This window comes from Hypanus sabinus, chromosome 18 (genome assembly GCF_030144855.1).
Source record: "Hypanus sabinus isolate sHypSab1 chromosome 18, sHypSab1.hap1, whole genome shotgun sequence".
In the NCBI taxonomy this organism is placed as follows: Eukaryota; Metazoa; Chordata; class Chondrichthyes; order Myliobatiformes; family Dasyatidae; genus Hypanus; species Hypanus sabinus.
This window is the reverse complement of record NC_082723.1, coordinates 36092791-36114972: the sequence shown is the minus strand read 5'-3', so window position 1 is coordinate 36114972 and position 22182 is coordinate 36092791. Positions and strand designations below refer to the sequence as shown.

General features: G+C 39.8%; 1 protein-coding gene across 5 annotated transcripts in view; it reads left to right on the top strand.

Annotated features, from left to right (window-relative positions):
• Positions 1 to 14047, top strand: part of nup214 (nucleoporin 214) — a 108095-nt gene extending 94048 nt beyond the window's left edge. For 3 of the 5 annotated variants that reach the window (XM_059994098.1, XM_059994096.1, XM_059994099.1), the window contains 3 exons: positions 4785 to 4927; positions 7010 to 7040; positions 12156 to 13686. In XM_059994098.1, coding sequence (XP_059850081.1) covers positions 4785 to 4927; positions 7010 to 7040; positions 12156 to 12246 — 265 coding nt within the window. In that variant the 3' untranslated portion in view covers positions 12247 to 13686. The other 2 variants (XR_009516490.1, XM_059994097.1) reach the window with 2 other exon arrangements.
• The last annotated feature ends 8135 nt before the right edge of the window (positions 14048 to 22182 follow it).

Genomic DNA, 22182 nt, shown 5'->3' with positions numbered 1-22182 from the left:
AAATTCTAATCTATGTACTTCTAGTAATATGGCAGCACACTCAAATGCAGCAGCTTCTGCGGGGGTCAACCTAAGGTATTAATGTCTTTTTTAAACATATCATTTATAATCACAAAACCCTGCTGGACATTAAAAAGTTGAAGTACTGCACGTCTACCCCCCATCAGCGAGTTGCTCATTGGCAGTGTAGCCGGGCTTGCTACTGCCTGGGACAGAGAAGCGTCGGTGTGTGGGCGTGTGCTGTTGAACAGCGGATGATCATCTTGGTAGCTTTTCTTGTGATCACAAGACCCTGTTGTCCATAGATATGGACTGCTGAAAGTCTGGTGGTGAACAGCTAGGGGGTGGTATGGTGTCACCTGTTTGCAGCCGCCCAGGGCAGGCATCAAAGTCAGGTACTCCACCTGAATGCCGGAGACAGTGTGACGAGGCATCCTTGCTGGAGTCAGTGCTCCCCCCAAGCGCTCGCTTGGCAGAAGACAAGCTGTATTGTGTTTAACTGCAGACTTGCAACATTCATGGACTCAGGGACTTGGACTAAATATTTTTGTGTGACTGCTATCTTGTATGTGCTTTACATGCCTTGTACTGTGGTTGACTGTTGGTACTGTGTTTTGTGCCTTGGCCCTGGAGTGATGCTGTTTCGTGTAGATGTATTCATGTATGGCAGAATGACAATTGAACTTGAACTGACAGCTGGAACTACAAATAGTACAAAGGCAAGTGTTTTTTTGTTTTGGAAGTGAATCATCTGTGACCGAACGGATCATTACAGGTGAAGCTTGGGCAGATTCCTGGGCCCAATATCTTTGGCTGCTTTATCAATGTCAAGTGAGGGTGTTTGCTGATGATTTCATTATGTTTAATTCTGTTTGCAACTCATCAGCAAATGACACAGTCCCTGTTTGCATTGATTAATTGACTGATAATAGGAATGGAGTACTTGTGGCCAAAAACTGCCAGACAAGTTATCTTTGACATTCAATGGTCCTATCATAGCTGGCTTCCTCACCTTTAACATTCTAGGTGCATCATTGAGCAGAAACATAACAGGGCACATCAATACTGCGATCACTGGAACACATTGGTGGCTTAGTATTCTGGGGCAAATGATGTTCCTCTATCTGCAAACCTTGCCAAGATCATAATAGAATTACAATCTGCTCACTTGTATGAATGCAGTTCTAACACCCAACAATGTTGTCACCTTCAAGGATGAAGATGATTAGTTGACTGGTGCTCCATTCAGCACCTTAAGCATTCATTCCCTCCAGTACCTGCACACCATAGCCGCAGTGAAACGGTCAGTTTGTTTCCTCCTTTTCAGCAAATCCATTCCTCACTGTTACAAAGGCTAAGAGCTTTCATAACATCTCAACTAAAGTATTTGGACTACATCTTGTATTAAATTTATTTATCACAGTTGCATTACCAGTAATTCCTCAATGTCAACCCCCACTTGACAAAGTGGACAGTTGACCAATTATGTCTTTGCCTTCAGCATGTCCCTAGCTATTGACCGCTTACCATCAATCATCAATGAAGTGATGAAAGCTCTGATTTATTCATACTGTTAAGAGTCAATAATTTTCCTTTTACTGCCTAGTTGAGTCCCTCCTATTCTGATCTGGTTATGCCCTTGCTCCAAGCATATACATAAATTAAGTTCCAGAGTTAAAAGAGATTGCCCTGATGTCAAGGCAACATTTGACGTATCTCGTAGAAAGATGACTGATGACCATGATACCCTTATAAACAAATCCCACCTGCCTGCACAATCTCTGCCTGATCATGTGTCAGTCTGATTTCTTCTTAAATATTGCTATTATTCTGCTTCCACTTTGTCTGGCACCAACCATTCTTGGTGTCAAATAAATCTTGCCTCATAATTCTCCTTTAAATTTTACCTCTCTCACTTTAAAGCTTTGCCCTCTAGTATTTGGCATTGGCACCCTGGGGAAAAACACACTGTCTTTCTACTCTATCTGTGTCTCTTATTATTTTATACGTTGCTAACAGGTCACTCCTCAGCCTCTGATACTCCAGAGAAAATGACCCAAGTTTGTCCAACCTCTCCTTGCAACTAGAATTCAAATCAAGGTAACATCCTGTGAACCTCCTCTACATCTTTTCCCAGAGCCTCCACATACTCCCTGTAATACAGTGACCAGAACCACACAACTACAAATATAGACATCATTCTGATTTTTGGACCAATATGTAGAGGCATGATCATTGTTGAGACTGCTGAAGATAGCTGGGTCAAGGATTCTGCTCTAAAAGAACACCTGCATTGATGTCAAAGACTACAATAATTGAGAGATGCAAGAATGGAGATTGCTGAAGCTTTGGACAGAAACCTCTGTAACCTCTTAAGCAACAGGCAAAGTCTCAGAGGACTGGAGAATAGCAAACATTGTTCCTCTGTTTAGAAAGGCAATAGAGAAAAACCAGGAAACTATGGGCCATGACACTTCCATCAATGGTAAGGAAATTGGAAAGAGCCTTAGGGATTGTATCCGCTCACGTCTGGAAAAACATAGACTTATTAGGAATAGTTAGCTAGGCTTTGTGCAGAAGAGAACATGCTTTGCAGAAATCTAAATGCTTAATATATAAGTCACCGAGAACAGATGAACTGCACCCTCGGGTTCTGAAAGAGATGGTGGTAGAGATTGTGGAGGCACTAGTGATGATCTTTCAAAAATCATTGGACTCTGGCATGGTGCCAGAGGACTGGAAAATTGCAAATTTCATTCCACTCTTTAAGAAAAGAGTAAGGAAGCTGAAAGGAAATTATGGACCAGTTAGCCTGACTTCAGTGGTTGGGAAGATGTTGGAGTCAGTTGTTAAAGAGGATGTTAAGGAGTACTTGGTGATGCAGGACAAGATAGGACAAAGTCAGCATGGTTTCCTTAAGGGAAAATCTTGCCTGGCAAATCTGTTGAATTCTTTGAGGTGATTAAAAGTAGGATTGATAAAGGGGATGCGGCAGATGTTGTATATTTGGACTTTAAGAAGGCCTTTGACAAGGTGTCATACATGAGGTTGCTTACCAAATTAAGATCCCATGGTATTACAGTAAAATTACTGGCATGATTAGAGCACTGGCTGATTGGTAGGAGACAGCGAGTGGGATTAGAAGTATCCTTTTAGGTTGTCTGGCAGTAACTAATGGTGTTCCACAGGAGTCGGTGTTGGGATTGTTTCTTTTTATGCTGTATATCAGTGATTTAGATGATGGAATAAATGGATTTGTTGCCAGTTTTGCAAATGACTTGAAGAAAGATGTTGGGCAGGTAGTGTTGAGGAAACAGAAAGACTGCAGAAGGTCTTAGACAGATTAGGAGAATGAGCAAAAAAGTGGCAAATGAAATATAATATTGGAAAACACATGGTCATGTAGTTTGGTAGTAGAAATAAACGTGCAGATTGTTTTCTGAATGAGGAGAAAATCCAAAAAATCTGAGATACAAAGGGACTTGGGAGTTCTTGTGCAGAGCACTCTGTAAGTTAACTTGCAGGTAGAGTCAGCGATGAGGAAGGCAAATGCAATGTTAGCATTCATTTCAAGAGGTCCAGGATACAAGAGCAGGGATGCGAGGCCTCACCTTGAGCATTGTGAACAGTTTTGGGCTCCTTATCTAAAAAAAGATGTGCTGGAGAGGGTTCAGAGGAGGTTCACAATGATGATTCTGTGAATGAAAGGGTTATCATATGAGGAACATTTGATGACGGTCCTGTACTCAATGGAATTTAAAAGGATGAGGTGGGGGGGGTCTCATTGAAACCTTTTGAATGCTGAAAGACCTAGATGGAATAGATGTGGAAAGGATGTTTCCCATGCTGGGGGAGTCTTGGACAAGAGGGCACACCCTCAGGATACAGGGATGTCCTTTTAAAACGGGGATGTGGAGAAATTTCTTTAGCCATGGGATTTGTTATCACAGGCAGCTGTGAAGGCCAGGTCAATGGGTGTATTTAAGGCAGAGGTTGATATGTTCATGATAGAGCATGTCATCAAAGGTTACAGGGAGAAGGCCAGGGAGTGGTACTGAGCGGTGGGGTGGGGGGGGGGGGGGAAGGATCAGCCATGATTGAATGGCAGAGCAGACTTAAAGGGGTAAATGGCCTAATTCAGGTCCTGTGACTTATGGTCTTAATGAGTGCTGTTTTGAGCTGAATTCACATTTCGTGAGAGATGTTCATCTCAGTGTGTGAGATGTTCTTTTTGGTGAGTCCACGCCCCAGTATTTCAAAGCCTAAGGAGACAAATCCCTTCCATAAATCCCCCACTAACCTCCACCCAGAAGGATGTGAGAAGACTTTAAAGAATGGCACAGCAAATGGCTTGCTGGTTCATTGGTTTCTATCTGTGTATTTACTATTTTTCTCCATAGTATTTATTTTAACCTACGTGGACAAGAATATTTCATCATTACTGGGGCAGAATCCTGGAATTCAGCAGTGAATACCATTGTTGGTGAGCCTTTATCAAATGAACATGAGTAAGAGCAAGGCCAGCACTGCCTCTTGAGTACCTTGAGCTCCGAAATAATCTCAGCCTTTGCCAGTGATGTTAACATCTGATAATTAGATTTTAAGATCACATGGGCATAAATGGCAGAGAAAATTTTGGAAAAGCTCAGCAGGTGCATGTACAGAAAGAGGAACAGTTAAATATTAAGGATTAATTGCCATGTTGCTTTAGGACTCTCTGTTGAATGTTTGATTATACTTCAGTTATAAATAATTTCTAAGAATTGTTATTTTATTTAACACAGTTTTGCAAACAATCCCAATGTACAGACGTTTGGAAGCCTAGCAAATACATCCAATGCTGCAACATTTGGATCTGTATCACAACAGGGATCGGCATTTGGCACACAAGGAACAAACTTTTCAGGCTTTGGATCTAGTGGAGGCGGTAAGAACTCCATGCTTTCAGCTGAAGTCGGATTTGAATAGAGTGTTTTGATTCAGCATTTTACGGCACAACAGACCAGTCTGTCCAATTGCCTTTTGCTGCTTTTTAGTTTCTACCCCTCTTTAATGTTGTGCTCTCTGCATATTTTCTCCTCATCTCTTTCTCAGTTGTTAATCTATCTTGCTACTAAAGACATTTGTACTGTTTGCCTCAGATTTCTGCAAGTTTAGCATTTGCACTACAGGCTGGATCAGAAGTTTTCGGTGGGTTTATTGGTGGCTTTTTACAGTTATACCTCCTGGATTTGGAAATAACTACCCGACAATCTCTTCATAATTTTAAAATCTCCTTTGAGGCCAGTCTTCTATTAATTTCCTAGAACCAGCCCATTCAATATTTGCTGGTGGATTTCACTCGCTCATTTTTGCTATTAACCTTGTAAGTTCTTCTTGCACTTTCTTTATCCTCTCTGTAATTTCGAGACCAGAATTGTACCATACACATGAGTGTGCTTTAACCCAATATCCTGAGATGTTTAATTCCCAGTCATTTCCAACCTGCAGTCATATTTCTGTAATGGCCACTATGGGCATTCAGGTAAAGTGCCCTTACTCTCATTGTCCTTTGAGAATTAATTAATCATTGTGTCCCTCCTGCACCATCGTTCAAGCCATATATTCATCCTAACTATTCTGCTGTTCCTACTCTGACAAGGATGTGACACAGATAGCAATCCTGGGATTGCCTTTATCTCCCTAAATTCCTCTTGTTAGGACTTCATTCAGTTTTATTTGCCTCCCATGTCATTGGTGCACATGCACATGACCACTGGCTGTTCTGTACTTGACTGAGTGAATGTTCAGTTTTTTTTGGCATGCTGCAGATTTAAAAAGAGTTACAGAATGAGCACTTTTTGGAGTTTTTGAACTTAATACAGCACTTGACATTTTGCTTGTTCCTTAACCTGTTCAATCCCAGAGAGTAATTATTGATTCACAGGTCAATTTTCAGTATGAAATATAAACTAGCACTAGCACAGTAGCATATCTCTAGATAGAAAACATTATCAAAGAAAATATGACACTGTGTCACACAAGGTGATGTTAGGGAGGATGACCAACACCTTGATAATTGAGAAACTATGTAACGAGCATCTTAAAGGTAGTTTCAGGAGAGAATGACAGAGTTTTTGGTTAGTTTAGATAGTTTAGTTCATTATCTAAGGATAAAAATTTGAGGCGGGCACATTTTGATTTGGAACAGTAGAAGTAGAAGTAGAAGTGTCTGCCATTCAAAAAGATCATGCCTTATCTGGTTATACTTCAAACCTTGCACTTCCTTTTATCCCTCGAGTACTTTCACCTCCTTTTCATCAGTAATCTTTTTCCCTCTGCCTTACAGTTATTCAAATGTTGTTTTAATCCCCTTTTGAGGAAGAGTTACAAAAATAAGGGGAAAAAATCTTAACTTATGGGATTGGGAACCTGCTGTGAAGAGCTAACCATGTTTAGTTACTGAGTATAGTCAGGATAAAGATTCATAAGGTTTTTGACATCAAGGATTTCAAGGTATGTGGAATTGGACACAAGCATGGTGTTAAGGAGACTAGCCAATAACAAATTGAATGGATGTATGAAGCAATTCATTCTTTAAAATATTCTGATAACTTTCCCAGTAAACTTGAATTGTTGCATTGTCAAAAGTATTGTCTTTGTAATGAAGCCTTAAGTAAATCCTTTCCTGACATCTCAAATAGATGAAAAATCTCCTGAGACTATTTTAAAAGTAGGGGAATTAACCTGGTTAACAGTAATCATTCAAGCAGTATTATTGAACATTGGATGATACCTAGTCATTTGTTTGATTGTTGATCACTTCTGGGAGCATATGTGCTTGTTGTCTGCCATGTTTCCATGGGTTGGTTATAACTGACAAAATGCAGTCACTCTTATAAAGCAGAGTCATCCTAATATTGTGAAAAGCACTCTCAAAATACAAAGTTTTCTTCCTTTATATCTCAGTGTTGGGATAAATCTGTTCACAGCAAAGCTAATTTTTTGAATATTCTTTCATTATTTGCAGGGTTTGGAAGTGGTTTTGGATCCACAAATCAGTAAGTAATGAGGCTGAAAGTTCATTTCTAACTGATACCAGAACCTGGAATCGTATTAGCCTTTGCCTGCTGAACAAGCTGAAGCTGCAAAAAATGTCACCAAGCCTTTACAAAAGACATGTTTCCTAGTTTTAGATTACAGATGTTTTGACTTGCTTTTATAAACTGTGTATCTGTTATTTTCTGTTTCTGCTTTAAGAGAATTGTTCTGTTTTGATACCTTGTTTCTAAATTCAATAAAGAATTAATCTGTGGAGGAATATACTTTATTATACAACTGTTAGGAGGTGGAAGGCTGAAGACTTAACAAATTAATATCATTTTCTTATTCTTGAATTTCTAGAGGTTTAGCATAGGAATAAGGAAGCAACTGAATAAATTGGATCTTCTTTTCATCACATAGGATGGATAACCATTGTTATTTGGTTAATGTGGAGTTTGATTTTGTTCGCATGAGTTGAGAGTTGAGTATGATTTTTCTCTTGTGCAAACCAAGTTTTCAGAATATAAATAGTAAGTTAACCTGTTTTCTTTCAGTAGAATTCTCTCGCTCTTTGTCTACATGACTGTGGTTTTTCTGAGGTGGCAGATAATTCATTCAAACAGTGATGGATACTTACATATTGTCTTCAATACATTGTACAAGTGCTACATTATCAATCAACATTTGTCACTTTCCTTTGAAGTAGTGTAGTTGTGAAGTAAAATATCACACATCTATTTCAAATAGATTTAACATTTGTTTAATTGGTTTGGCTGCTAAGTGGTTAGGTCATTTCCAAGAAAGACCCACTAATAATTTACTGGTAATTCAAACATTATTATAACAGACTTTGGATCGATACTTTGTTGAACAGTGCAAATTCTTAAATCTATAAATTAATTTTTATAACTTGGTTCTTAATTCCAAAGTACTTATTGCCGTGATGTGAGCTATGATGAACCTGTTCTTGACTGCAGGCTATACTAGTAGGTTTATACTAGTGCATTTGACCAACTAACCAATTCATCAGACTTATCTATGTTGCAACCAACACACAGGGCTAACACATCTGTTTTATAGTGCAAATTAAGCAATAACCCTCAACCTTTCGCAACCATCTGCTCTCAGATGTGTAATTCAATGATTACTTCTCACTTTAGTGAAATCATTGTTATGTTATCTCTCATCATGATTCTGTAATTATAATGTTCAATAGTTCCGTTATATTGTAACTGGTGACTTTATTCTGCCCATTTAACTCTTCTCAGGCTGAGTATATGCCCTTGTATACTGGAGTATATTCTCCAGTATATGGTCTTGGATAGACCATTTAGATCAAAGAACTTGGTTCTATGACTTAAGTTCTGGGCAATTGTCCCTTTATATCAGGAACAGTCAATATCCAATTTTTGCAGTGTTTCCTACACTGCAGCTTTCAGTTTGCAAACCTGTGGTGTACAGTGCTCTGGTCTCTGATGGGATTTTTTTCTAATCATAAACACAAGAGATGCTGGAAATCCAGAGCAAAGCACATAAAGTACTGGAGGAACTCAAATGAATAAGCAGATGTTTCAGGGTAGGAAGAGGTATAGTTAAGATAGCCATAGGAATCAGTAGGTTTATAAAAGATGTTAGCAGACAGTTTGCCTCCAGAGCTGGAGACAGAGTTCGAGAAAGGGGAGAGAAGTGTAAGAAGCAGACCGAGTGAATTTAAGGGCAGGGTGGAAGTTGAAGGCAAAACGAATGAAATTGACAAGCTCAGCATGGGTGCATGAAACAGCCCCAGTGCAGCTGTCAGTGTAGTGCAGAAAATGTTGTAGAGCATTTCCTAGGAAGGCTTGAACATGGACTGTTCCGCATAGCCAACAAAAAGGCAAGCATAGCTGAGGCCTGTGACTACCCCTCAAGTTTGGAGAAAGTGGAAAGGCAAAAGGAGAAATCGTTGAGGGTGAGGACCAGTTCTTCCAGATGGAGGAAGTGGTAATGGAGGGGAACTGGTTAGGTCTTTTGTTGAGAAAGAAGCAGAGAGCTTTAAAGCCTTCTTGTTGGAGGATAGAAGTGTATTGGGACTGGTTATTCATGGTGAAAATGATTTTGTCGGGACCAGAGAATTGGAAGTTGTTTAGAAGATCAGGAGCATGTGAGGTGTGGCAGATGTAGGTGAGAAAGGACTAAACCAAGGGGGATAGAATGGAGTTCTGTGGGGCAGGAGCAGGCGGAGACAATGAGCTTACCTGGACAGTCAGGTTTGTAAGGGTATGCCCATTTTATTTCAATTTATCTAATCATGCTTTATTTAGCCACAGAATTTCTGCTGTCTTGGGCTCACTTAAATTGAATTTGTGGAAGTCTGTTCTGCAAAATAAGGTGAACCAAGTTAGAGGCTGGGTATCCTGTGACAAGTGCCTCATCTCCTGACACCAAATTTCTTCGAGCACAAGAGTCTGGTGGAATACTCTTTAGTTGCCTGTGATTGAGCGCCAGCACCTCTCAAGAAGCTTGAGAATGCTATTCAGCTGCTTGACACCTATCAACCACACTCTTCATGCTCACATACACTGGTTGCAGTGTGCATTGTGTCTGAAGTTACTTGCCTGCACTGCTACAACATCTCATAAATCTACAACCTCTGCCACCCAGAGGATGAAGGCAGCAGATATATGGTGACATAGTCATCATCTTCACATTCTTCAAATTGTACATCATTGAAACTTGGGTCAATCATCATTACCATGTTTAAGTACTGGAGCTCCTTGTCCAGCAGCACTGTAGAAACACCTTCACCAAAAGTTACGGCAGTGGTTAAAAAAAGGGTCCTCATCAGCATTTTCCCAAGGAAATCAGGATAGGTAATAAATGCTGGCCCAATCACGGATGCTCAAAAACCAAAAAAGAATATAAAAAGAACTGATATCCCCAAGTCCATCTCACCCATTTCTAATGGGAGATCTCAGCAGCAAACCAGAGGAGGTCCATCAATCATAATTAACTGTGCAGACCAAAGAGAAAAATATGCAGATCAAATAATATAAACTAAATGGTTTTTGCACTTTCTCCGGGGAATTGTCTCAGTGATGATATTTATATAATCCTAATTAGATCATCATCAGATCAAAATGTGCATCTTAAGTACAATAATAATGATGTCTAACTCTAGGATTGAATGCTTGATGCACTATACCTTAATTCAAAATCACGTACTACTGCAATGTCCCAAACACAGAAACAGCCCATTTAGACTGATTCAGCAAGGATGGTGTTTATGCTCTGTATGCATAGGCTTCTTCTATGCATAATCAAGATATTGAGTTGCTTTCTCACTTCCATTCAATCTTCAACTTTACCAGGAGTCAAAGGGGTTCACATTTCAATCTCTCTGTATAGGGGTATTTTTCTTAGATTCCATACTGGATTTTTTTTTAATCTCTGCAATCCCCTGTAAATGGACACATACTCTAAATCTACATAATCAAAATATGTTTCATCGAATATTGACCTCCAGCTTTCATTGTTCAGCTTTAGGTTTGTTTAAATGGTGAATAGAACACCTTGTGCAGTCTTCATTGATAGTGATAGATTGAGTGAAAATTGACAATTTGCTTTGGCAAGTATGCTTGCTAGATAAAATTGGATTTATGTAAAATAATATGAAACAAAGACAAGCATTCTTCAGAAAATGAGCCTCAGATCCCTTTATTTTATATATATATATTATGTAAGAGAAGCTGCTCTGTTCAGAATTACCCAATTCAACTGAACAATATTTTTTATAGTAACAACTTCCCAGTTTATCTTGGATACTATGAAAACTGTAACACTGTCACTTTTTGAAAGTTTTAGAAACCCACTCTGAAATATCAAAACTAAGATACACAAATCCACTCTGGCCTTGTTCCAGTGAAGAACTTCAGGAGCAAGCCAGGAGAGGCAAAAATCAAAATAAATTTATTACCAAAGTACACAAATGTCATCATATACAACCTTGAGATTCATTTTCTTGCAGACATACACAGTAAATCTAAGAAACACGATAGAATCAATGAAATGCTGCAGATAACAGGACAAACAACCAATCTGCATAAGACAAACTGCAAATACAAAAGGAATAATAATAAATAAGCAATAAGTATCAAGAACATGAGATGAAGAGTCCTTGAAAGTGAGTCCATAGGTTGTGGGAACAGTTCAGTGATGGAGCAAGTGAAGTTACCCCCTCTGCTACAAGAGCCTGATGGTTGAGGGGTAATAACTATTCCTGAACATGGTGGTGTGGGTCCTGAGGCTCCAGTGAAAAGTGAACATAACCTGCATGGTGGGAAACCTTGATGCTGCTTTCCTTCGACAGCACTTCGTGAAGATGTGCTCAGTGGTGAGGAGGGCTTTACCTGTGATGGACTGGGCTGTATCCACTACTTTTTGCAGGCTTTTCCATTTAAGGGGCATTGCAGTTTCCATACCAGTCGGTGATGCCATGAGTCAATATACCCTACCACACATCTATCAAAGTTTTAGATGTCATGCCGAATCTGCAAACTTCTAAATAAGTAGAGCACTGCCATGCTTTCTTTGTAATGGCATTTATGTGCTTGACCTAGAACAGATCCTCTGGAATGAGATCACCAGGGATATTTAAAATTGCTGACCCTCAACACCACTGATCCCCCAATGAGGACTGGTGCATGGACCTCCAGTTTCCCCCTCCTTAAGTCAATAATCAGCTCCTTGGTCTTGCTGACTTTGAGTAAAGAGGTGGTTGTAGTGGCACCACTCAGCGGAGTTTTCAATCTCTCCTCTATGCTGATTCATCACCACCTTTGATTCAGCCAACGGCATTGGTATTGTCAGCAAACTTAAATGTAGCATTGGAGCTGTGCTTAGCCTCACAGTCATAAGTATAAAGCGAGTAGAGCAGGGGCTAAGCACACAGCCTTGTGGTGCACCCGTGCTGATGCAGATTGTGGAGGAGATGTTGTCGCCAATCTGAACCTACTGGGGTCTGCAAATGAGAGAATCCAGAATCCAATTACACAAGGAGGTATTGAGGCCATATTGATTAGTTTTGAGGGGATGATAGTGTTGAATACCGAACTGTGGTGGATGAGCATCCTGACGTATGCATGTTTGCTGTCCAGATGTTCCAGGGTTGTGTGGAGAGCCGGTGAAATGTCATCTGTTGTGACGGTCAGCAAATTGGAGTGGATCCAAGTCACTTTTCAGGCATGAGTTGATGTTTCATGACCAGCCTCTCGAGCACTTCATCACAGTGGATGGATGCAAGTGCAGTTGAATGATAGTCATTGAGGCAAGCTACCATGTTCTTCTTCAGCACTTCAGCCTATTGTGGCTGTCAAATGAAAGTACTAACTCTTGTTCCCTTTAATTGATACTTTATCAAAGTGAGTTAGCTTCTTAAAAAAGGAAGTGGTTTGAGAACTGAATATGTGCTAAAACAAAGTTTAAAATTTTATTGCAACACATACTGTACTCATAGTTACTGGTTACTGAACTGGCCTTTCAACGTTATACTTCCCATTCTTCAAAGATGGGACACCCAAAAGTGTGATCAGAAATGGTTTGTGTTCCCCAAAACTGCAGAATCTAAAGAGTGATACAAATTCTAATCTCTGAGCTTTGTTGAGGCAGCCGACTCCTGTTGTCGCCACTGGTGAGAAGGAACATGCTGCCAATAGGGATGGGGAGGAGGATATTTCTACAGTGCTTTTCTTTCCAAAGTTCATCATAGCCTATTAAATATACTTTGAAGTTCATTCTAAACATTGGAGATGACAAAGAGAATTCCTTTGCCTTTTGAAGTAGCACCTTGGAGCCATTCATGTGACCATTCACCTCAGATCATTGGCATAATCTAATGTAACTGACAATACAGCACTATTTATGTACTGTTTGGATGCATATCTTAGGAGTGGGACAAAATCTTCTGAATGTAATTGTGATTAACTGCCAGTGATCACTTTGAGATGGTTGAACAGGAATTTAAGTGTTATTTTAAAAGGGGACTACATTTTCCTACCCCACTTCCACCCTATCCCACTCTCTTCATTGACCAATTATTGTTGCCTCTCGCTAGAGACTGTTTGACCAGATGTTGGGCTGCCTTTGTATATATTTGTTTAAAGTGGTAGTGTTTGCTTTGTGGACTTGATGGTTTATGTTGCCTTTCATTTTCAGCTGATTTGTGCAATATTTTGGGGGGGGTTGGTGGTGGAACAACAGAGAATACACCAGAAATCAATTTAGTAACTTTTGAAATAAATTTCCCTAATCTTGTGGAAATTCTTTTGCTTTGCCCTCTCTTCTCCTACCCCCTTCCCTCCATCAACAATCCATATAAATTTAAATACTTTCATAAAATCTTAAATTTTGTCTGTTCCACAACAAAAGCAGCAATCTTATTTTACTACTGACTGAGGTATTACAAATTAATGAAGAAACTTTCACAAGAGATAAACAACATTAGGGAATTGAGAGTTTGAAAAATGCCTTTAGTGATGTAAAGGCATACCACACCATAAATTACTTTCACCCATTAAAATATCACTGCTGCTTGAAGGTGTAATTAATTTGAGTTGCTTGTTGGGTTTCACATTGACCTTTGATATTATGAACGACTTTGTTTAATTTTTCCTCAATACTTTTTCTCTTTTGCAGGTCCGGTCAGTCATTCACAAGTGGATGGAGGGGCTGAATTCAATGCAACTTTGCTTTGAATAATTTAAAAATATGTTATATATAATGCATATATAGGTATTCATTTATATATAACATATATACTTGTATAATGTATATAAATATAGATGAAGAAATGGTATTTGGTACGACAGGAGGTACCATAATTGGTGTGATTTACAGTGAGTAAAATACAAGCCTTTTGAACTGGCAGGTTACTGTGCAGTGCAAGGCGAAGTCGCACCCTGAGGAAATTATGTGGGGGAGGGGGATCAATGTCACATGGTGTCATTAAAAAAATACTGTATTTTGTCAAATAAAATTATTTTTAATTTTGGCCTAACTTCCCATTTTTGTTGATGAGATGCTGCTGAAGGTTTAACCCTTTATCCTTTTAAGTCTTCCACAGTCACAATGTTCCTTTTTTTTCTCAGAATGATGTATGAATCAATTGCTTTTCCTAACACCTCTGTGAAGATATTGCAATATTCAGTTTCAGAATGTGCATTGCTCCCTCGGTAACAAGAAGAATTTGAATTTTTGTAAAGGCTAAGTTTTCAAATTATGTGCAAGACCCAAGGGACAATGTGTTAAAGTTAGAAGGGATGCACAGTTATGTTCAAGAACAAAAGATTTATTTGAGATCCTGTGGTTTAATGTTTCCTGCAATCTCATGATATTCTGAATTGCTTCATGGTTGCAATGTAAATGAAGATCAAAGCAAACTGCTGATGCTGGAAAGCTTCAAACAAAATGGTGCTGTAAGTTCTTAACAGGCCAGACTGCATCTGTGGGAAGAGAAACAGAGTCAATGCTTCAAGTCAGAAACACTTCATCAGAATTAAAAAGAATGAATTACCTTGGGTGAAGGCTGCAGTAAGGACAGTGAGGTGCTGTTCCTCAAAGTACTTTCTTGGTCTGTATCAGACACCAACAGTAATATTAGCTCTGTTTGTTTTTATCTTTGTGAGTGGAGGATATGCCTAGTCTGACCTCCTTTGACTGTGCTTCTGCTGTATATCTCCTTCATTCTTTCATCTTACATTCTCACCCTCCACCTGTTTCCATTGGCTTATTGACCAGGTACCCTGGTTTACAGCTTATCCCCACTTTTACCTTGTCAGAGACAAGCCCTTGCCCACCCTCTGTCGTCTTTTCAGTTCTGACAACGGTCCCTGACCTGAAACAGTGACTCTGTTTCTGTTTGCATAGACACAACAAGACCTGCTAGGTATTTTCAGCATTTTCTATTTTTGTTTTATCTACAACATAGATGCTATTTTTAATACTCAATTGCTCTGCAGTGATCAAGTCTTTGAAAATGTTTACATATTTTTTGTGTTTACTTGATTGCTCATTAGAAGGTTAGGCCCTTCAATAAAATATGATATAGAGCATTGCAATGTTACTTCCATTCAAGGCTGTCAGGTAGGAATGTTCCAGTGGAGCTGGTTATGCAACAATTCTTCACCATTTTGTACACTATAAGTATTATGTCACTGTGGTGTTGCCCAAGTAAAGGATTCCCATTTTGATGTTTGAGCCCCTGCTATGGAATCATGTGATTATTCCCTCATGCATTGTTCCTGTGTAGAATTGTGGAACCATACAAGGCTTCGCTTGAGTGTGATGGGGCCATACTTTATTGTCCCATTGAGAAGACTCCCACATTCCTGTTACCACTATATCTGGAAAGTTGCCAGAAAAAATAGAATAAAACAGGCTGACCAGAAAACAATCACAACATTGATGCAAAGACATATGAGCCTTTCTGAGAATTTTTGTAAAGCAGTGGGATTTGATTAACCAGTATTATTAGAAACTGCTCCTGCATCCAACCCTGAAAGCTTATCATGCTGCTTTGTCATATCAGATTGTGCTGTCCAAGTTCATGAACCAGGTGGTCAATGGTTCTGATACTCTTTGGGACAACTACAGCACAGAGAAGGCTGCTGAGGACGGTATACGTGACTCTACTAGCCAAAGACTGAAGATCTCTGTCAGGAATAAGGGCCTTCTTTGAAGTGGCCAATCATTTTTAGAATGGAGTTCGAGGGAAGTCTTAATGGAAGTAATCTATAGAAGAGAATTGAAGAACTATTTGAAAAAGGAAAATAATAAGGCTATGAGGAGAGGACATGGGAGAGAATTAATTGGATAGCTTGTTTAATATGCCAGCCCAAGTACTCTGGGGTTAACATCCTTTTATCCTCCTAGGAGGGAGAGATGGCATCCAATGATGCATTAAAAATTGCCTCAACTTGCCACCTGTTAGCAGAAACTATTCCTAAGTCTTGATGGAGGGCAGGAATCTCTTTTTAAATACAGAAGTCATTGTAATCAATCGACTCTAACCTTTTTTTTATTTAAAGGGATAAGTCATTAGATGGTCAGAGAATCCACAGTCTAAAATAGGAGATTTTTCCACTATATAATTTAAAATGGCGAGTAATTATCTTTTCACCAGCCACAATGTTAAATTCACTTTTCCTCCTTGAAACACTCAATTGTTTGAAACTAAAATTTAAACAGTAACAATGCAAATTTTAATTTATACAATGCAGCATATTGCGTATTTGCTGTTGGAGTGACTGCCTCATTTATTATGGTTTGATATCTGCAGCTACTGCATATCTATTGCAGCAATATCCATCAACATGTGTCTTTTGTGTCTAGTCCCTTTCTAAAGACCAATAAAATTAGTAATCTTTAAGTTATACTTCTGCAGAGAATATACTGTTAAATTTATCATTTCGGCATTATCCTGGCCAGCAATACATTTTTTGGTCAATTTCAGCTCATTTAAAACTCTGCCTGTGTCACAACCTGTTTTAATGCCATTTGTCCATCACTTTTGCACACTCACTAATTTGCATTTGTTTCTGATCGAGCAGAGCATAGAATAGTACAGGCCCTTCAGCCCATGGTGTGCCAACCCTTTAACCTACTCCAAGATCGATCTCACCCTTCCTTTCCACATAATCCACCATTTTGTTTCCATCCACGTGCCCATTTAAGAGTTGTTTAAACGGCTCTAATGTTTCTGCCTCTACCACCACCCATGTCCCATGCACCCATCATTCTCTGTTTAAAAACCTCTTGACAACCCCCCCCCCCCTCATACTACCACCAATTACCTTAAGACTATGCCCTCTTGTATTAGCCATTTCTGCACTGGGAAAAGGGTGCTAGCTGTCCACACTATCAATGCCTCATGCACCTATATCAAGTCACCTCTCATCCTCCTGCACTCCAAAGAGAAAATCCATAGCTCGTTCAATCTTTCCTCTAATCCAGGCAGCATCCTGGTAAATCTCTGCACCCTCTCTAAAACTTCCACATCCTTCCTATGATGAGGTGTCCAGAACAAAAGGGTCATATTTAATTTGTTTTTCATCCCACTTTCAGATGTCTCTGTGATTCAGCCTTCCATATCATTGTAACATTTTCCATCTCAATGACTTTCAAAAACCTCTGTATTCCTCCAGTCATGCCTTTTTTTGTATCTCACTGGCATTATTATCTGTGGCTTCACTTACCCAGGCCAAAGCTCTCTATTCTCTCCTCTGCCCTTCTGTGACCTCTGGGGTCATGTAAAATATTTCACAAGTGTAGCTCTTTTAATTGAAAATCACAAAACTGCAAATGCAGGGAATCTGACACACTTACAGAAGGTCCCAAACACGAGAAGATCTGCAGATGCTGGAAATCCAAAGCAACACACACAAAATGCTGGAGGAACTCGGCAGGTCAGGTAGCATCTATGGAAAAGAGTAAACTGTAGACATTTCAGGCTGAAACCCTTCTTCAAGACCGAAATGTTGACTACTCATTTTCCATAGATGTCACCTGGCCTGCTGAGTTCCTCCAGCATTTTATGTGTGTTGCTTACAAAAAGTGTTTGAAATACTCAGGAGATCAGGCAGCATCCCTGTGGGAAAAAGCAGTTAAAAACCTAAGTCAAGTTTATTGCTATGTGCGTAAATACAAGTATGTATAGGTGCAATAAAAAAAATCTTGCAACAGGCACACAACATCAGATAAGCAGCACTCACTTGCAAAACAAAATATACACAATTTTTACAAAACATAACAGTTATATTTTTAAAGCACATAAATTGATCATAGTATTGCTAAACTAATGATTAGTGTTGTGCTGCTTGGTTCAAGAATCAAATGATTGAAGGCAGGTAGGTTTTTGAACCTACTGGTGTATGGGAATTTAGGCATCCATAACTCCTGGATGGTATCCATAATAGTAGCTGTGAGAAAGTGGCCTGGATGGTAGGCATCTTTGATGGATGTTTCAGCCTTGAGGTTGCGCCTCCTGTAGATAATACCGATGAAAGGAAGAGGTGCCTGTAATGTATTGGGCTGGGTCCACAGCACTTTTCAAGTCAAGGACCCTTAATCCAGACTGCATTCAGTTCTGATGAAGGGTGTTTGATCTGAAATGTTAACACTTTGTGTTATAACACAGATTTTGCCTGACCTGCTAAGTGTTTCCAACAATGTTATTTTTAAAGCTTTTGACTGAGTTTTAGGCTACTTATCTATGAATCTTCAACGACAGTCTTAGTAGACAACAGCAGTTTAAGTGCATTTTGTTTTTAATGCGCCAATAAAATGTACAATATTTCCCTCCTCCCACTTTCCACTGATCCCATCATTAAGTATGTGTTTCCCTCCTCTTCCCCCCTACCCCCACTCCCTAGGCAGCTCTCTTGTTCATTCATCTCTCCCACTGATCTCCCTCCTGGTATTTATCCTTTCAAGCAGTACAAGTGCTTAACATGCCCCTACACCTCCCTCACTTACCATTCAGGGCTCCAAACAGTCCTTCCAGGTGAGGTGACACTTCATTTGTGAGTCTGTTGGGGTCATATACTATGTGCAGTGCTCCAGGTGTGGACTCCTGTGTATTGGTGAGACCCGATGTAGATTGGGAGACAGTTTCACCGAGCACCTAAGCCAGAAAAAGCAGGATCTTACATTCCATCTAGTAGCCTCCAACCTGATGGCATGAGCACCAATTTATTGAACTTCTGGTAAATGGCCCCCACTCCACCACTCCCAGGTCCCATTTCCCTCTCTATATCTCCTTACCTGCCCATCAACTCCCTCTGGTGCTCCTCCCCCTTCCCTTTCTTCCATGGCCTTCTGTCCTCTCCTACCAGATTCCCCCTTCTCCATCCCTTTATTAACTCTTTCCCCAATCAACTTCCCAGCTCTTCACCCTCCTCCCTCCAGGTTTCACATATCACCTACTACCTTATACCACTTCCTCCCCTCCCCCTACCTTCTTTACTGACTTCTCTTTTTTTTCCAGTCCTGATGAAGAGACTCAGCCTGAAACATTGACTGTTTACTCTTTTCCATAGGTGCTGTCTGGCCTGCAGAGTTCCTCCAACATTCTGTGTGTTTTACTTTGATTTCTGGCGTCTGCAGATTTTCCCTTATTTCTGTCTATTAATTGTACAAGGAACATTACTTATTTTCAAAGAATAGAGTCATGTCATGTGTCCAGGCTGCAGTAAAGGTTTAACTTGAAAGTTAGCTGATCAACAAGATTATGTGTGCACAAAATCAGGAAGTATGATACCCCGAAGTTAGAAGTTGTGGCACAGTGGTGCTAAATGAGGTTTGGTGGTTGAGAATGTAACTGTCTGTTTCCCCTAACACATTTACAAACTTGCTTCTTGCATTATAAGGGATGTGAAATATTTTAGCAGTTTGTATTGCACCATCTGTGAGTCACATTTTACTAGAATGTAGTTGATTGCTCCAAAGTTCAAAGTACATTTATTGTCAAAGTATGTATACTGTATACAACCTTGAGATTTGTCTCCTTCTAGGAGCCACAAAATAAAGAACCCTAATAGAACCCGTTTTTTTAAAAAAAAATCATATAACTAATGTGAGGTGACAAAAAAAAAACAAATTGTGTGAACAATTAAAGTAAGCAAATAATATTAAGAACTGAAATTCACAAAAGTGAGTTCACAGTCTCGAAGCCACTCATGGCTGATCCAGGAGCCTGTTAGTTGCAGGCCACGGGGTCAGTTCAGCACAAAATCAAGTAAACCTCATGGAGCAGTGAGCTGAACACCAGCCCATACCCTGCCTCTGGCCCTGACACTCTGACCCGGCACTTAAATCAGTCAAACTTTAGGTCATTCAACCCTCTCAGACTTTGATATGCTTTTGGGCCTGGGACCCACACCTCGATTCAGCCCATACCCAACCTTTCCAATTTGGCCCGGTGCTCAAATCGGTCCAACCTCAGCTTCTTCTTCACTTCCAGGCCCGGGCTTTGCCTCACCTTGGTTCTGCCACTTTGAGTCACCTCCGAGTACACTCCCGTAACCAAACATTGCCTCGTTCCCCACTGTCAGGCCTGGGTCCTGCTGCCTCCACTTGGCCTGTACATGACACACCGCAACCATCCTGCACCTTTGAGACTTCAGTTCACACCGAAAAAGTCAGTTTATACAGCTGGTTCAAAAGCTCAAATCGAAAAAGGAAGTTCCAGGTGCAGGTATCTTTAAGAATATGCTATTATGACACTTGTTAAAGAATATGTTAACTAATGTGCTCTTCCTTCAATAGGGAAACCTTACTGAAGTATTTTCAGTGTACATGCTAATCACAGGGTTCTGCAAGAGAAATAAAATCACATCTTGTATTTTTACAACAGATTTCAAAACTTTACATTTTCCTAAAAGGCTTTTGTATCAGTTCAACTTTTGAAGTTCAACAACCAAACTCACCACCTGACCTGCTGAATTCTCCCAGCACTTTGTGTGTTGTTCTGAAGGTTAATCACTGTTCCAGTATAGAAAAGGTGGCTATCTATTTGTGCACAACCTCTTGAGCAGCAGGAGTAAAATGACCAGATTTTTTGTCTTTGACTGGCAGAAAGGTTTCCTCTCCATCAGCTAAGAAAAAGTGCAGTCAGCTGCATTGCAAGGTAAAATAACTGAAGATGTAATATTGAATTTGAATACATGAGGAGCCCCAATGAAGATGGGAGGGAGAAGGCCGAGCAGAGAGCAGAAACCAGCAATCAGGATCTGACTGTCCTTCAGTTGAAACAGGAGTGGACCTTTTCGTACTGGGTGTACGTCAATATGATCCAAAGGCAAGGGACTTTTAGATACAAAGAACAAGGTTAGGTGTTTGAAGTGCCTTCTTTCAAATTAGTTCTTAAGCTTCTGTTGCCATTTTCTAATTGACTGTTGAATTATCAGGAGTCCCTGAAAATTTTACAGTATTATCATGAACCTCAATGTTTCACACAACAATGGAAAGAACTGTGTTCAAGGTAACTTGAGTGATAATATGATTGAAAATGTCTGATTTTTTTTTATGTTGCTGTATTAGATCAGGTCTGTCTTTTGAATCCAGGGGCTTTTAACAAAAAAAATGAACAAGTATAGCAAAGGCAAATAATAAGTGGCAAAATTGGAATAGTTCAATATATTCACCTGATCCAATTCAATGGGGGAATCCATTTTGATCTCTGTACCTTGGCTCACAACTGCATCAAAGCAAACATCAGTATCCGTTGGACCAACCATATGATTCACCTACCCAACATCAGCCTCCCAAAAATAGTCGTTCTTTTACAGAGTGCTGCCACAAGAAAAGATTACCAAGCAGAGAAAGGAAGTGATTCAAGGGATGTGTTCAGAACTCGGGGAAAGTTCAAAGTAAATCTATTATCAAAATGCCATGTACAAAACTGAGGTTCATTTTCTTCTGGGCATACTCAATAAATCCACTAACAGAAACAATGAAAAGACCACACCCACAGGCCAGACAGCTAGAGTGCAAAAGCCAACAAGCTGTTACAATGCAGAAAAAGATAGGCAATAAATATAAAGGACATGAACTGAAAAGGCATTGCAAGTGAATCTGTAGGTTGTGGGAACAGCTCAACTCACTTTCCTATTCTTCTGAGTATTGAAATCCTCAGAAGTTTGTATTTCAGTATCTCAGAGAATTCCATGATAAATAGCAGGAGAAGTGCAACAGCTTCTTTATGCCCCATCAGTTCTCATTTTGACCTCACCAATCTCCTCAGTGCCCAGAAAGCTGGAGTAGAAGCATGGCAATTGTCAATCCCAAGGAGCAGTCCAAGAAGAAGATGCCATTCATTGGAAACTTAATCAAATGTTTGAGGCCTGGCAGCTTGTATTTCAATTACCTGTTTTCTTCAGATTTTTTTCATAACCACTAACTTCAGGTTGCGACCACTGCTGCTCTCTTTTGGGTGGCAAGTGCTGGTAATCTCACTTAAAAACCATCCAGATCCATCTTTTATTCCCTTACTTGCTGCATTATCTTGCTTTGGGTCCCTTTTGTGAATTGGCTCATCCTGGCACAAACTTTCCCTTATGTCTGTTGCTTTTCTCACCTCTGTATCTGCTTGAAAATTACTGTACCTCAAGCAAGAAATTAGGATTCAGG